Below are 13,601 nucleotides of genomic sequence, written 5' to 3'. Positions count from 1 at the left end.
CCACACGGCCTGACCCTCACCCAGCCTCCCTACACGGCCTGACCCTCACCAGCCTCCCTACACAGCACCCAGCCTCACCATACAGCCTGACCCTCACCCAGCCTCACCACATGGCCTGACCCTCACCAGCCTCACCACACGGCCTGACTCTCACCCAGCCTCCCTACACAGCTCCCAGCCTCACCATACAGCCTGACCCTCACCCAGCCTCACCATGCCTCCCTACATGGCCGTCGGGACGGTTTGAACAACCACACCCAAGCAAACGCGACCGAGGTCATCGCGAGGGGCCTGCAGGGTGAGTCGCTGCCACTGCCCCTGCAAGGGACCATGCAGCATCCTGGGGGCCCACTGGTGAGCTGGGGGATGAAGCCAGAATATTCCAGAAACAGCTCGAGTCTGCCCCAGAGACTGGGAAAGAGACAGGGGTTCCTGGAGAAGATCTTGGAATCTGCTTTAATGCCTGAAGAGACAGCTGGGGCTGGGACAGCCAGGAGGCTTCAGAAGGTGAAAGGGGGCAGGGACACTAGTCATACAGGAGGGCTGGGGCAGTGCTGGGTCCCCAGAGGAACGGTGATACCTTGGACAGCGAGTGAGCACACTCACTCCCAGGTGGGGAGACCAGGAGGCAGAGCCAGCCAGAGGGGCCCCGGCTGGCCCACGGCCAAGGTCAGCAGATGCCTGAGACCAAGGCCACCTCTAGCCCTGTCTGGGCCCCCTGACTCCTGCATAGTAGCAAAGGGAGGCACCCCACCCACCCAGACGGGCCAGTGGAGGCCAAGCCGGGAGACTGCTGTAGACCAGTCCTGAGTGAGTCGCCTGCATGGACTCTGCGTCCTCAGTGGCCAGGCTGGACATACAGGGAGGAACCCCAGAGGAGGCAGACGTGGGACCTGAAGGCCCTGGGCCTGCAGGGAGGGGGGCTCCCAGTGCTGTGGGCCCAGCCAGGCACAGAGGGCCCCTGGGGATGGCAGAAATAATGGGGGCTGACGCCACTGCTGGACACTGCCCACCGCGGCCCCAACCACCACTGTGTCCCGCATGCACCACAGCTGGTCCCTCCTCTCTCAGCCCTTCCTCATCAGAATAACCATGCCCCCCTGCCCCTCATGCACTGCCTGGGCTTCCCAACGCCAGGAGCTTCCTTCGTGGCCCAACTCAGCTCTTTGCCCCAAGAACTGTGGCTGTGGCTAGTGGGTTGCACCCCAAGAACATGTCCTTCCCTCTTTCCAGGGCAGGTATCCTAAGCCCTCCGCCTGGTGCCTATGAGGGGTCTTCTGCCACGACCCCCACCATTTCCAGGAGAAGGCCAGCAGGAGGGTACAGCCCAGGCCTCCAGACCCCACCACGACTTGAAGCAGAACTTCCTGACACCAGGACACCCTTGGATGGGGTCAGGAAAAGCTGGGCCCTGGGACCCTGAGGCCCCACAGCAGGTGACTCACCCCCTTTCCTTCTCCGAATTGAGGCTTGGAATTAAGAAACAGAGCAAAGGGGGTAAGAGGCAGCTTCTTTCTCGGCACCTGGGCCCCATTCCCCACGCCCATTTCCCAGCCGACACCTCCCATCCCATCAGCAACCAGGACCCCCACCCCCAGTATCCTAGCCTCTATTCCCATACCAGACTGCAAAAGTGCACATCTTCCAAAATGCCAAATCATTACACAGCTTGAAACTCAGAGAAACAACCCTATGCAGGAACATACATGTACACATGTGCATAACACACACACACGCAATATCCACATGCACGCACACACACACATGCAATGCACACACGTATATGCGCACATACACACAATGCACATGCTCGTGCGTGCACATACACACATGCATATGCACCCACGCACACATACACACAGGCATTCTTGCCCACACATGCATGCACGCACATGCACACATATACACACATACACGTGAAGAATTCCCACAGTTAAATCACTTTCAGTTTTGTTCAAATTTTTGTTCAGAAAAAAGGAAAAACTCCCATGAAAGCCAAGTTCAGAGGCCACTGCTGCTGACGGTGGCCTCCGGAGCTCTCTGTGCAGAGCATGTTGTAAGCAAAGGGTGGCCGTGTGTGTTTAGACTGAGGCCGGTCACAAGACCGCACGGTTAGTGCGGCATCTGCCCTGATGGGCTCTTTTCTGTTCTCATCACAAAAGGAAAAAGACCCAGGAAGTGAAGTACAATGAAGTCAAGTCTTCTGAGAACCAGGGTGGGCAGCAGGGCTTGGGCACACCGGGACCCTCCCTGGCCTGGGTGTCCACTGAGCCCTGTGGCCCCAGCACACCCCTGGCTCAAGCTGGACAGATTTGCACATGGAGACCAGGGGAGCCCCCAGCTGTAGGGACAGGGGAGCTGTCTTTCTGTTCTTCTACCACCGGTCAGGAGGAGGGTCCCCACCCACCCCTTCTTCTCACCTCAACTCAACCCTTCCTCTTCAGCTTCTGCTCACACCACCACCCCCCGCACCAGGACTCCACTCTCCACAGCCCCCTCCCACATCCTCTGAGCAGCACACAGTCACCCTGGGATACACCTGCACCCTTGCCATCTGCTCTGTCACCTCACACTTCCTGTCTTTCCAGGTGTCCAGTCTCCTTCCTCAAGAGACAGTGGGATCCCAGAAGGGTCCTCAGCTCGACACTGCGACTCATACGGCTGACTTGTTTGTGCTGGGAATGAACCAACAGGTCAACTTTCTATCCTTTAAAAGCACGAACGGCTGGACTGTGGGCTGATCCTTGAGTATCTGGGGAAACCTTGACCTGGCCCGGCCTTCCCCGCACAAGATGTTTCCAGAGGGACTGGTCAGAAGGTTGGCACATAGGGATAGCTGCCCTCTGGGGCGGGGGGCTGCCTAGTTCTCTGTCTGAACAGGGCAATGGGAAGAGCCTGGGGCCAGCTCCACACAAGTCATGATTTCTCACCCAGCAGTGTGGAGAGAATCTCAGGGAAAAGTTGGTGAAAATGATGCTGACCTGAAGCCACAAGCATGATCTCCTGGAAGACAAGTCTATGGAGCAGCCCGGAGCAACCATGTTGTGAGGCCAACAGTACAGGAGGGGGTGGGAACCCAAGTCGGGGAAAAGCGGGGAGGAGGAGGAGCTGCTTCTCCACACTGGTCTCGGCTCTTCAGACAGAAAACAGCTCAGGCAGCAGAAGGCAATTCTACTGCTTCTGCGAGGCAAAGTCCCTGATCCCAGGATTATGAATCTCAGGCTGCTCAAGCCTCTTTCTGTGCAGAATTAGCAGGGTCCCTTCTGAACATGCAGCTCAATGGGATCGTGCGACATCCTCTGGCAGAAGACTCCAGGGACCTGCCCACCAGAGCCTTGATCTGGTGTCCAGCCAGACCCAGCTGCCTGCTGGTATCTGGTTTGTCGATCTGTTTGGGTCCTCATTCAGTGTGACAGGTCAGTTCTCTCTGACTGACCCTGGACCCTTGAGACTCCAGGGCCAGAAGGGTAGCTCCTCTCCTCATTCTTGAATGAGTGGCTTTATATAGCTATAGAATTCCCAGGGGAGAGTTATTTTGCCAGAAAACTTTGGAAGTATTGTTCCATTGTCTTCTGGCATCTATTATTGCTGAAAAAAGTCAGCTGTCAGTTTAACCATCATTCCTTTATAAGGAATCTGACTTTTCTCTTTGGTAGTTTAACAATTTTGCTCTTGGCATTCTGCAGTTTTGCTGTCCTGGGTTTAGATGCAGATTTTTTTTTTATATCCCTGCTCTTGACTTACCCTTCGTCAAACTGGAGAAATTTACTCAGTTTTGGAAAATTCTTAGCCATTTACTCTTCAAATAGTGCCTCTTCTCCATTGATTTTATTCTTTTCCTCTGGAACTCCCATTAAGTAGATCCTGGGATTTTCTCGTTTGTCCTCCATGTCTCTTAACTGCTCTTTGATGTTTTCCATCTCCTTATTTTTATGTGCTGCATTCTCAATAATTTCCTTAGATTTCTCTTCCAATTCATTGTTTTTTTTTTCAGCCATATTTATTATATTGTTTGTCCCATCCATGGAGTTTTTAATCTCAATGACTATATTGTTTCAGTAAAAGTTATTTTGGGATCTTTCTAAAACTTGTTTGTACCATCCTGTTAGTCTATTATGAGTTCAGTTATTTCTTTTAATATTCTTAACAATGTAAACATTATTTTATTGCCTCTCATATTTTTCCATGATTTATTGTCTCTTTCACATTATTCTATGATTTCCAGTTCTTTTGACGCTAATTCCAGTCCTTGGGCTTGGTTTGGGCTTCCTCATTTCCCATGGTCCACAGTCATGTCTCCTGACCCCAGCCCTTAGGACCACTATCCAGTTCAAAGGTCTCACAGGCTATGGAAACATCAGCTTCCTCTCACTCTCCTGGCTCTGACTGCTCTCTTCAACTTTGAAGCCTAGGGATTTCTCTTCCTTTCTTGAGTGGGCTGTGTGTTTTTAGTTTAGTTTTATTCTACCTGGAGTGTCTATGGTAAGGAATTCCTAACCATGTCAGTCCAGCCTATCTTGGTGCTGTTGTCTACATTCGACTCAACTACAGCCTAGAGCACCTATTCGGGGTGAAGGGTGGGCTAGGCCAGGGTCAGAGCTCAGTTCAGGTACAAGGTCAGGGTTCATTCTATGGCAGTGGCAGAGCTAAGTCTGGGGCTAGGATTGGGTCTACACTATAAAAAGCAAGAATGCTACTCCAGTCATATATGTCAGGATATGGTAACAATGAGGCTGTTAATGGTCATGTATGTCAGGACATGGCCATACTGAGGCTGTTACAGGATTTGTCGTTGAGAAGGTTGGGAACAGTCACATATGTCAGGACATACCCACAAAGCCATTAATAGTCACATCATATCAGGACACACCCATGATAAGGTCCCATCAAAAGCCTGACACCCTCCTGTTCACCCCCACAGTGCACATGGCCCTTTCTCAACACCACACTGTTGGTTTCACGACAGCCCTGTGAGGTCAGCAGGCTCAGTGCCATTACCCCACCTGACCGATGAGCAAACAGGTACAGAGAGGGCAAACTAAACGCAAAGGTCACTCAGTGAGTGCTGGCAGAGCCAGGAGCAGGACCAGGTCCCCTGATTCCTGCTCCTTCCTCCCTCCCGGGTTGCCTTCGCTCAACCAGATGAGATGCAGGAGTAAAGTCAGAGATGTGGAGAGCACAGAGATGGCACATGCATGCACGCACACACACACAAGCACGTACACACACACACGCATGCACACACACGGAAAACACACCTGGGGGCCCAGGCCCTGCTCCCCAAACACATCTGTGCAGGTTGTCCCCGTCCTGCTCCAGCACCACCTAGTCCCCGAGCCCCACCCCACAGACAGCCAATTTTTCCCACCACAGCAGTGTACCATGCATTTGCCCTCTGACCCATTCATACGTCTGTCGGTCCACCCTTGCGCCTATCCCTCCGTCTCTGCACACGATCACCCGTCCCACCTGTGTCCGCCTGCCACTGCCCCGCCCGCCGCTCACCGAGCTCCTCCAGTTCCGCCGTCATGGACTTGGAGCGGAGCGTCAGTGTAGTGCTGGGGGCCCTCTTGGGAGGAGGCGGGGCTGCAAAGAAGAGGGAGGCTTTGGACCTCCTGTCCAGCAGCAGGCGGCGTGGCGTGGCCAGGTGCAGGTGCCACTTGCGCTCCACCGCCTGGACCTCCTCGTACTCCCGTGAGGAGGAGTCGCACTGTGCGAGGATCTTGTTGAGACTGCGGCTAGACGCAAACTTCTTCATGGCGCAGGGGCTCAGGGACCCCCGGGGTTGGGGCCGTGGGAAAGTGGTCAAGGGCCCTCGTGGGGGTCGCTGTGCCTGGCTCCGGCCTGGGCACCTGCACTGCAGGCTCTGAGGGCTGGGCCAGGGGGCACCAGAGCCATGGAGTGGGGGCTGGGAGGGGTCTCCCCACAGGCCCAGCTCCTGCTGTCCCTGAGCGCTCCTGGGCCCAGGCAGCCCCTACCCTCCCAGAGGGCGCGGGTGAGGCCAGCCGGAGCCACAGGGCCTGGGCTGGGCCGGGCCAGCAGAGCCTCCTGGGCCCGGGCTGCGGCCGCCGCGGCGCGGCAAGAAGACGCTTTTCCTCTTCCCTTCAGGTGCCGCCTCCCCCCTTCCCTCCGACAATAAGGCAGCAGCGCAGCGTCAACCTCACGGTTGCTATGGCAACCCCGGCCTCCAGGCAGCTGCTGCCGGTGTCGGAAGGAGGGCGGCCGCCACACCAGGGGCTGGGGGAGCCAGGAAGGAGGGGGCAGGGGACCCAGGGCAGGGCAGGGAAGGCCCAAAGGAGCCTGAGGGAGGGCCAGGGACCCCAAGAAGTCAGATGGACCTGAGGAGGGGCAACCTGGGTCAGGGGTTAGAGACCAGGGGTCAGCAGTCTAACATCAGTGATGGGGTCGGGACTCAGGCCCCAATCTAGGCCCCTCATCTAGGTTTAGGAATATGATGCCAACAATCTGGGGTCTGGGATGGGAAAAAGAATTGGGGCTGGGGTCGGTGGCTTGAGCCTGAGCCCTCACCTCGTCGACGAGCCCCGTCTTCTTCAGGCTTCCTGGTCACTGACACGACCTTCATGACAAGGCGGTTCCCACCCTGACGGATCAGGGCTACCACCTGCTTGTGGCCCACCTTCACCACGTTCACGCCGTTCACCTGTGGACACACAGGCTGCTCTGCCTCTCCCTCGGGCCGAGGGTGGGGGCCGGGGTCAGGCAGGTCGGGCCGGGCCTCACCTCAATAAGAAAGTCTCCAGTGCGCAGCCCGGCTCTCCAGGCCACGCCCTCCACATCCACCGACTCCAGGTACTGCAGCGCAGGGAAGGCAGGTGTGGGCGTGAACTCCTCGATGGGGGTCTCCGCTGCAAAGGGTTGGGCTCAGCGGGGTGGCACAGTCACCTCCACGGGTAGTTAACAGGGTGAGTAGGCAACTGCAGGGCACAGGGGGCTGGGCAGAGCCCAGCAGTGGAGGCTACCCAACCCAGTGCCCTAGAATCTGTGGCCCATCCCTCTGAGAGTTCCTTGCTCACATTAAGTGACCCCCCCACCGCGAGACTCTTGGATAACAAAGGTATGAGAACTGAAGAGAGGTCGGAACCCAGGGTGGGATAGGTCCAAACCCAAACCATAGTCACCACTTCGACAGAAGGCTGGGAGGGGCAGGTCAGGCAAGGGGGACAAGGGAGCCAGTAGACACACCCCGAGGGATTGCATACCCCCTCCGCCCACTCCACAAGGGCAGCCAGGCACTTCGGCTCCACCCCCTCCACAAGGGCCCGCCCAGCACTCTGGCTCCACCCCCTCTGCAAGGGCCGGCTCAGCACTTCAACTCCACCCCCTCCGCAAGGGCGCGCCCAGCACTTCGGCTCCACCCCCTCTACAAGAGCCGGCTCAGCACTTCGACTCCACCCCCTCCACAAGGGCTCGCCCAGCACTCTGGCTCCACCCCCTCCATAAGGGCCTGCCCAGCACTTCGGCTCCACCCCCTCCACAAGGGCCCACCCAGCACTCTGGCTCCACCCCCTCAAGGGCCCACCCAGCACTCTGGCTCCACCCCCTCTGCAAGGGCCCGCCCAGCACTTCGGCTCCACCCCCTCTGCAAGGGCCGGCTCAGCACTTCGACTCCACCCCCTCAGCAACGGCCCGCCCAGCACTTTGGCTCCACCCCCTCTACAAGGGCCGGCTCAGCACTTCGACTCCACCCCCTCAGCAACGGCCCGCCCAGCACTTTGGCTCCACCCCCTCTACAAGGGCCGGCTCAGCACTTCGACTCCACCCCCTCTGCAAGGGCCCGCCCAGCACTCTGGCCCCACCCCCTCCACAAAGGCCGGCCCAGCACTCCGGCCCCACCTCCTCCACAAGGGCCCGCCTAGCACCTTTGGCCCCTCGGAGGACAAAACCGAAGCCCTCATGGTCCCGTTTCTGCAGCACAGCCACCTTGTCCTCGATGACATAATCACTAAGGAGAGAGCAGAGAGGGTGGGGGAGCCAAGCTGACCATCCCATGCCCCAGATGGGGCCCAGCAGGGCACGGTCTGCACACTCCCCTCGCCCTCTGACCTCTGCATCCAGCCTCTGTGGATGGCTCCCACCCAGCCAGTGCTGCCACCCTTCCCATCCACATGCCCCCACCGGCATCCCTGGCGTGTCCCCACCTCCTGCCCCCACCACATCCCTGGCGTGTCCCCGCCCCCTGCCCCCACCATATCCCTGGCGTGTCCCCGCCCCCTGCCCCCACCAGCATCCCTGGCGTGTCCCCGACCCCTGCTCCCACTACATCCCTGGCACGTCCAGACCCCCACCCCGCTGTACCTGTGCGACGTGAGGCTGTCATAGGAGCCCACCGTGTAGTGACGGAAAAGCCGCTTGGTCCGATCCTCCCGCGTTTCTGAAGGGAGTTTCAGGAGCTGATGGAGGGGTCATGTCCTGCAACTGGACTGAACTCCCCCAACCGTTCCAGCCTGCCCACGTGCACCCATAAGTGCCCAGACAGAAGGGGCCAAAACCTGGGCCCTGGAGCTCAGAGGGATTGGGCGGGAAGGCTCAGGGGCCTGCGGGAATCCTGGGCTCTGGGAGTCCAGGAAGGGCAGCAGCCTAGGCATCCCTCTGTGGAGTGCCAGAGATGGAGACTGGACAGGGCGGGGCCTACCGGAGTCACAGAGCCCCCAGTGAAGGAGAGTGGGTGTGCATCTATGAGTGTCTGTGATGCAGTCATGTGCAAGGGTTGTGCTCACGTGTGAGTCTCTCTACAAGTGTCCACGTCTGTGTGTCCATGACCTGCAGTTGTATGTAAGGGCTGTGCTCATGCATGTGTATGAATGTCCATGGCCTGAAGTCGTAAGTGCTGTGCTCATACGTGTGTATGCGAGTCTGTGTATCCATGATGCAGTCATGTGTAAATGCTGTGCTCGTGTGTATGTGTCTGTGTGTAAGGCTGTTCTCGTGTGTGTGCGTCTGTGACCCTCAGTCATGTGTAAGGACTGTGCTCATGTGTCTATGTATCCATGACTCACGGTTGTGCATAAGTGCTGTGCTCTTGTGTGTACGTGTGTGTCCGTGACCCTCAGTTGCATGCAAGTGCTGTGCTTGTGTGTGTGTGCGTGTCTGTGCGTCTGTGTATAAGGGCTGTGCTTGTGTGTGTCTGTTTATGAGTGTCCATGACTCTCAGTCATGGGTAAGGGGTATGCTCATGTGTGAGTCTATGTCCGTGTATCTGTGACCCATGGTCATGTGTAAGTGCCGTGCTCATGTGTGTACGTGTGGGTGTATCTGAGTGTCCATGGCCTACAGTTGTAAGGGCTGTGCTCATGTGTGTGCATGTGTGTGTCTGAGTGTCCGTGGCCTGAAGTGCTGTGCTCATGCGTGTGTGTGCACATGTCTGTGTATCTATGATGCAGAGTCATGTGTAAATGCTGTGCTCATGCATATGTATGTCTGTCTGTGTCTGTGACCCAGAGTCACATGGAAGGGCTGTGCTCATGCGTGTCTGTGTGTCTGTCTGCAAATGTCTGTGGCCCACAGTTGTGTGCAAGTGCCATGTTGTGTCCCCACAGGCACCGGTGCAGAGCAGCCTCAAGTTGTCACTGGACCCCTCACCACGACAGCCTCTTGCCCTCAGACTCATGGGGTCCCTGAGCAGGGCTGGAAGTCCAGGTATGGAGGGTGAGCCTCTTCCCTGATGTCACGGCCCCTACAGGACTCCCCCCAATCCATCCTCTTGATCTCAGAGCCCCACATGGCACTGCAGGGCTGGTCACTGTCACTGCTCCACCCTGGCTTCGTGATCTACCAGCTGCAGTGTCCAACCCACACTGCAGCCACCACCTCTGCCCTGCTCTAGAAATGCTTCCCCGGCCACCTAACCCAACTTCCCAGAACACGGAGGCCTACAAGGGCTCCACCTCAGCTGCGCCCCCGACCCCCGCCCGGACCATCTGACGAGGACCCAGCCTTCTCTCTCTCAAGGGCACTCTATTCATTCATCAGGTACTTATTGGGCTCCTACTGTGTCCCAGGCACTGTTGGCTTCTGGTTCTGGAAACACAGCAGAGAACTGGACGAAATTTCAGTCCTCATGGGGTTTATGAGCTATTTGGGAAAAAGAATAAACTAACCAAAAATAAGCAAAAACATAACACATCAAGTGCTGACAAGAAATGCTGATAAATGCCTAAAGAAAAATACGCAGAAGAGGGGTGCAGTGACCATCTGCATTCGGGGTGGCTATGGAAGGGCTCCTCAGGAAGATGGGGGGTGGCGTGAAGGTGGAAGGACTTCCAGGGAGGGGACAGCAAGGCAAAGCCCACAGGCAGGAGTCTGCCGAGGGTGTCCGGGGCAGTGAGGGCCTGTGGGGCTGGGCAGAGGGAGCAAGAGAAGCCAGTAGGAAAAGAGACTGAGGGGGCCCCATGATGTTTGAGTACCTGCCTCCCCCACTAACTGTGAGCTCCTTGAGGGTAAAGACCACATCTGATTTATGTCTGTAATCCTAGTGCTTAGCACAGGGCCTGTCACATAGCAGGCACTCAAGATGTTGACTGGATGGACAGATAGACAAGTTGATGCGTGGGTGGGTGGGTCAAAGGGCAGATAGACATATGATGGATGGATGGACCAAAAGGAAAATGGATATGCAAGTGGATGGATTCAGTGGATGGGTCAATGTATGTGTGGATGGGTGGGTCAAAGGATAAACGGACACATGTAAGAAAGGATGGATGTTAGACTGATGAAAGAGAGGGTGGATGGATGGATGGGTGGATTTTGTGGGTAGACAGGTGTGTGGGTAGGGGGATGGATAGCTGGATCTATCCATGGGTTGATGGGTGAGTAGATGGATGGCAGGACTGTGGGTGGGTCAAAGAATAGATGGAGATAAGAGTGGGTGGGTGGATGGAAGGAGGGGAAGTGAAGAAAGAAAGGAAGGAAAGGAAGGAAGGGAAGGAAAGAAGGGAAGGAAGGAAAGAAGGAAGGGAAGAAGGAAGGAAGGGAAGGAAGGAAGGGAAGAAGGAAGGCAAGAAGGAAGGCAAGAAGGAAGGCAAGAAGGAAGGAAGGGAAGGAAAGAAGGGAAGGAAGGAAGGGAAGAAGGAAGGAAGGGAAGGAAGGAAGGGAAGGGAAGAAGGGAAGGAAGAGAAGAAGGAAGGAAGGGAAAGAAAGAAGGGAAGGAAGGAAAGAAGGAAGGGAAGAAGGAAGGAAGGGAAGGAAGGAAGGGAAGGGAAGAAGGGAAGGAAGGGAAGGAAGGAAGGGAAGGAAAGAAGGGAAGGAAGGAAGGAAAGAAGGAAGGGAAGAAGGAAGGAAGGGAAGAAGGAAGGAAGGAAGGGAAGAAGGGAAGGAAGGAAGGAAAGAAGGAAGGGAAGAAGGAAGGAAGGGAAGAAGGAAGGAAGGAAGGGAAGAAGGGAAGGAAGGAAGGAAAGAAGGAAGGGAAGAAGGAAGGAAGGAAGGAAGGGAAGGGAAGAAGGGAAGGAAGGGAAGAAGGAAGGAAGGGAAGGAAGGAAAGAAGGAAGGGAAGAAGGAAGGAAGGGAAGAAAGAAGGAAGGGAAGGAAGGAAGGGAAGCAAAGAAGGAAGGAAGGAACAGAAGAGAAGGGAAGAAGGAAGAGAAGAAAGAAGGAAGGGAAGGAAAGAAGGAAGGAAGACTGGCCTGGATTTCAAGGCCCCACCACTAACACTGTGATCTTCAGGAAGCTGAGAGTGCCCTTGAGCCTCTCCTGCACGGAGTGAGAAGACTAGCCTTGGAGGCCCCCGTGTTCTGATGCCTGTATTTTCCCATCCTGATGCCCTCCCAGCACTCACCTCTCCTCTCTTCTCTTCCCGCATGCACCATGGTGACTATGCATACCTGCACGCATCCTTCCTGGTCCAGCCACACCACTCAGGTTGGCATCAGACTCTGCCCCCCATCCCTCCGCACCGACCCAGACACGGGAGTGCATGTAGCACCTTTCTGCCTGCAGAAGGACTTCCAAACTTTGCAGCTCACTAGCCTCATGGTTTTCCATTTTGTCGACCAAACAAACTGTATTTATTACATAACACAAATTCACTTTCCAGTTTTATCAATCAGACACAGAAAAGCCAGCGGAAGCAAAAACCCTAGCATGACCTCTCCAAAACGACAACCGACCACACTGGAAAGAAAGAGAGGGAGGGAAGGATGGCGGCACCCCGTCCACGTCGCCGGTGGGGCCTTAGGCAGGCCAGCCTCTGAATCTCCAAGGTCCTCTCATGCCTTCTTTCCCTCAGTCACCTCCAAAGATGCTGCCAGCAGCCCCCTCCCACCAAGTCAGCCTGGGCTAGTGGCGGAACCTGTCTCTAAACCTCAGCACCGCCTGGCCCAGGACAGGCCAGCAGAGCCCCTCCTTGCTTCTCAGTCCTTCCCTGTCCCGACTCCTGTCCCAGAAAAGAATCTGTTTTGGATTCAGGCCTGTTGGAAGCAGGTTCCTGTCCCTGGGCTGCCCTCTGGCCTCTGGCAGAACTTGGTCCCGGACCCCAAGCCAAAGGACACTCATGGCAGCCTCAGCTGAGGACGGAGGGATGGCGCCCTGCTCCCACCCCTCCCGGCGGCCCCACACAGCCCAAAACACTCCCTGACGAGGCACCTCTGACACTGCCCCAGGATGACGCACCCCACTGCTGCTCTCGCCGGGCCATCATCACCCAGGCCTCTAGCTCCTTCACCTGACCCCCAATGGGTCTGCACCCTCTGCCCTGCCAGGCCTTTACCCTAACCCTAAACAAGCTGCCCCCAGCCTCCCTCCATCCACACTGCCTGGCTGCGTGGCTGTGGCCAAACCTCAGACCAGCTGCCCTCTCCCTCCTCGGCATGGCCTGAGTGCCATGGACCCCTGCCCACCCTCACTGCACACACGAGCTCCACTCAACCCACCCAGAGGGGCAGTAGCTACACGCACAGACCCTGGAGCCACCACTGAGGTTAAGACCACGGCCCTGCCCTCACGGCCAGGATTCGACCCCTCTGTGCCTCGACCTCCTAAAAACGGACTCATAATGGGCCCACCTCACAGGACTGCTGGGAGAAGTCAGTGACTTCTCACAGGTCAGAAAGCCTAGAAGGACAGGCACCTGGAGTGTCACAGCACGCCAGTCCAGCACCACACCACACCTGCACACATGGGAATCTGCTGTCCCCACCTGCTGACCACCTGAGAACTCCCTGTCCTCTCCAAGGCTCAGCTCAAACCCCATCTCCGCTTGGAAATCCTCCGACTCCCTCAGGCCAACACAGAGCCCCACTGCATCCATGCACACATGTCCACACACACACGTCCACGGGCACATGTCCACATGCATGCGTACACACACACGTCCACACGTCCACACTCACATATTCATACCGTCAGGGCGGCTGCACAGCCAAAGCCATTGGAACCTGCCCTCATGGTGAAGCCTAACACACCACACACATACGTTCCAGACAACCCATGCCACATGCACACGCTCTAGCCACACCACACCACATGCACACACTCCACACGCCACCCGCCCATGCTCCAGATACCCTACACCACATGCATACACTCCACACGCCACCCGCACACGCTCCAGATACCCTACACCACATGCATACACTCCACACGCCACC

General features: G+C 56.7%; 1 protein-coding gene across 1 annotated transcript in view; it reads right to left on the bottom strand.

Annotated features, from left to right (window-relative positions):
* The window catches only part of SHANK3 (SH3 and multiple ankyrin repeat domains 3), a 56,674-nt gene that overhangs the window by 14,732 nt on the left and 28,341 nt on the right, over window positions 1-13,601 (bottom strand). The window contains exons 15-20 of the mRNA XM_004380088.1: window positions 8,317-8,392; window positions 7,881-7,963; window positions 6,742-6,866; window positions 6,529-6,661; window positions 5,506-5,586; window positions 1,446-1,469 (exon numbers count right to left, since the gene is read on the bottom strand). Of these exons, the coding sequence (XP_004380145.1) occupies window positions 1,446-1,469; window positions 5,506-5,586; window positions 6,529-6,661; window positions 6,742-6,866; window positions 7,881-7,963; window positions 8,317-8,392 (522 nt within the window). The remainder of the gene's footprint in view (window positions 1-1,445; window positions 1,470-5,505; window positions 5,587-6,528; window positions 6,662-6,741; window positions 6,867-7,880; window positions 7,964-8,316; window positions 8,393-13,601) is intronic.

This window comes from Trichechus manatus, unplaced genomic scaffold (assembly GCF_000243295.1).
Source record: "Trichechus manatus latirostris isolate Lorelei unplaced genomic scaffold, TriManLat1.0 scaffold00069, whole genome shotgun sequence".
Classification (NCBI taxonomy): Eukaryota; Metazoa; Chordata; class Mammalia; order Sirenia; family Trichechidae; genus Trichechus; species Trichechus manatus.
This window is presented reverse-complemented; position numbering and strand designations above follow the sequence as displayed.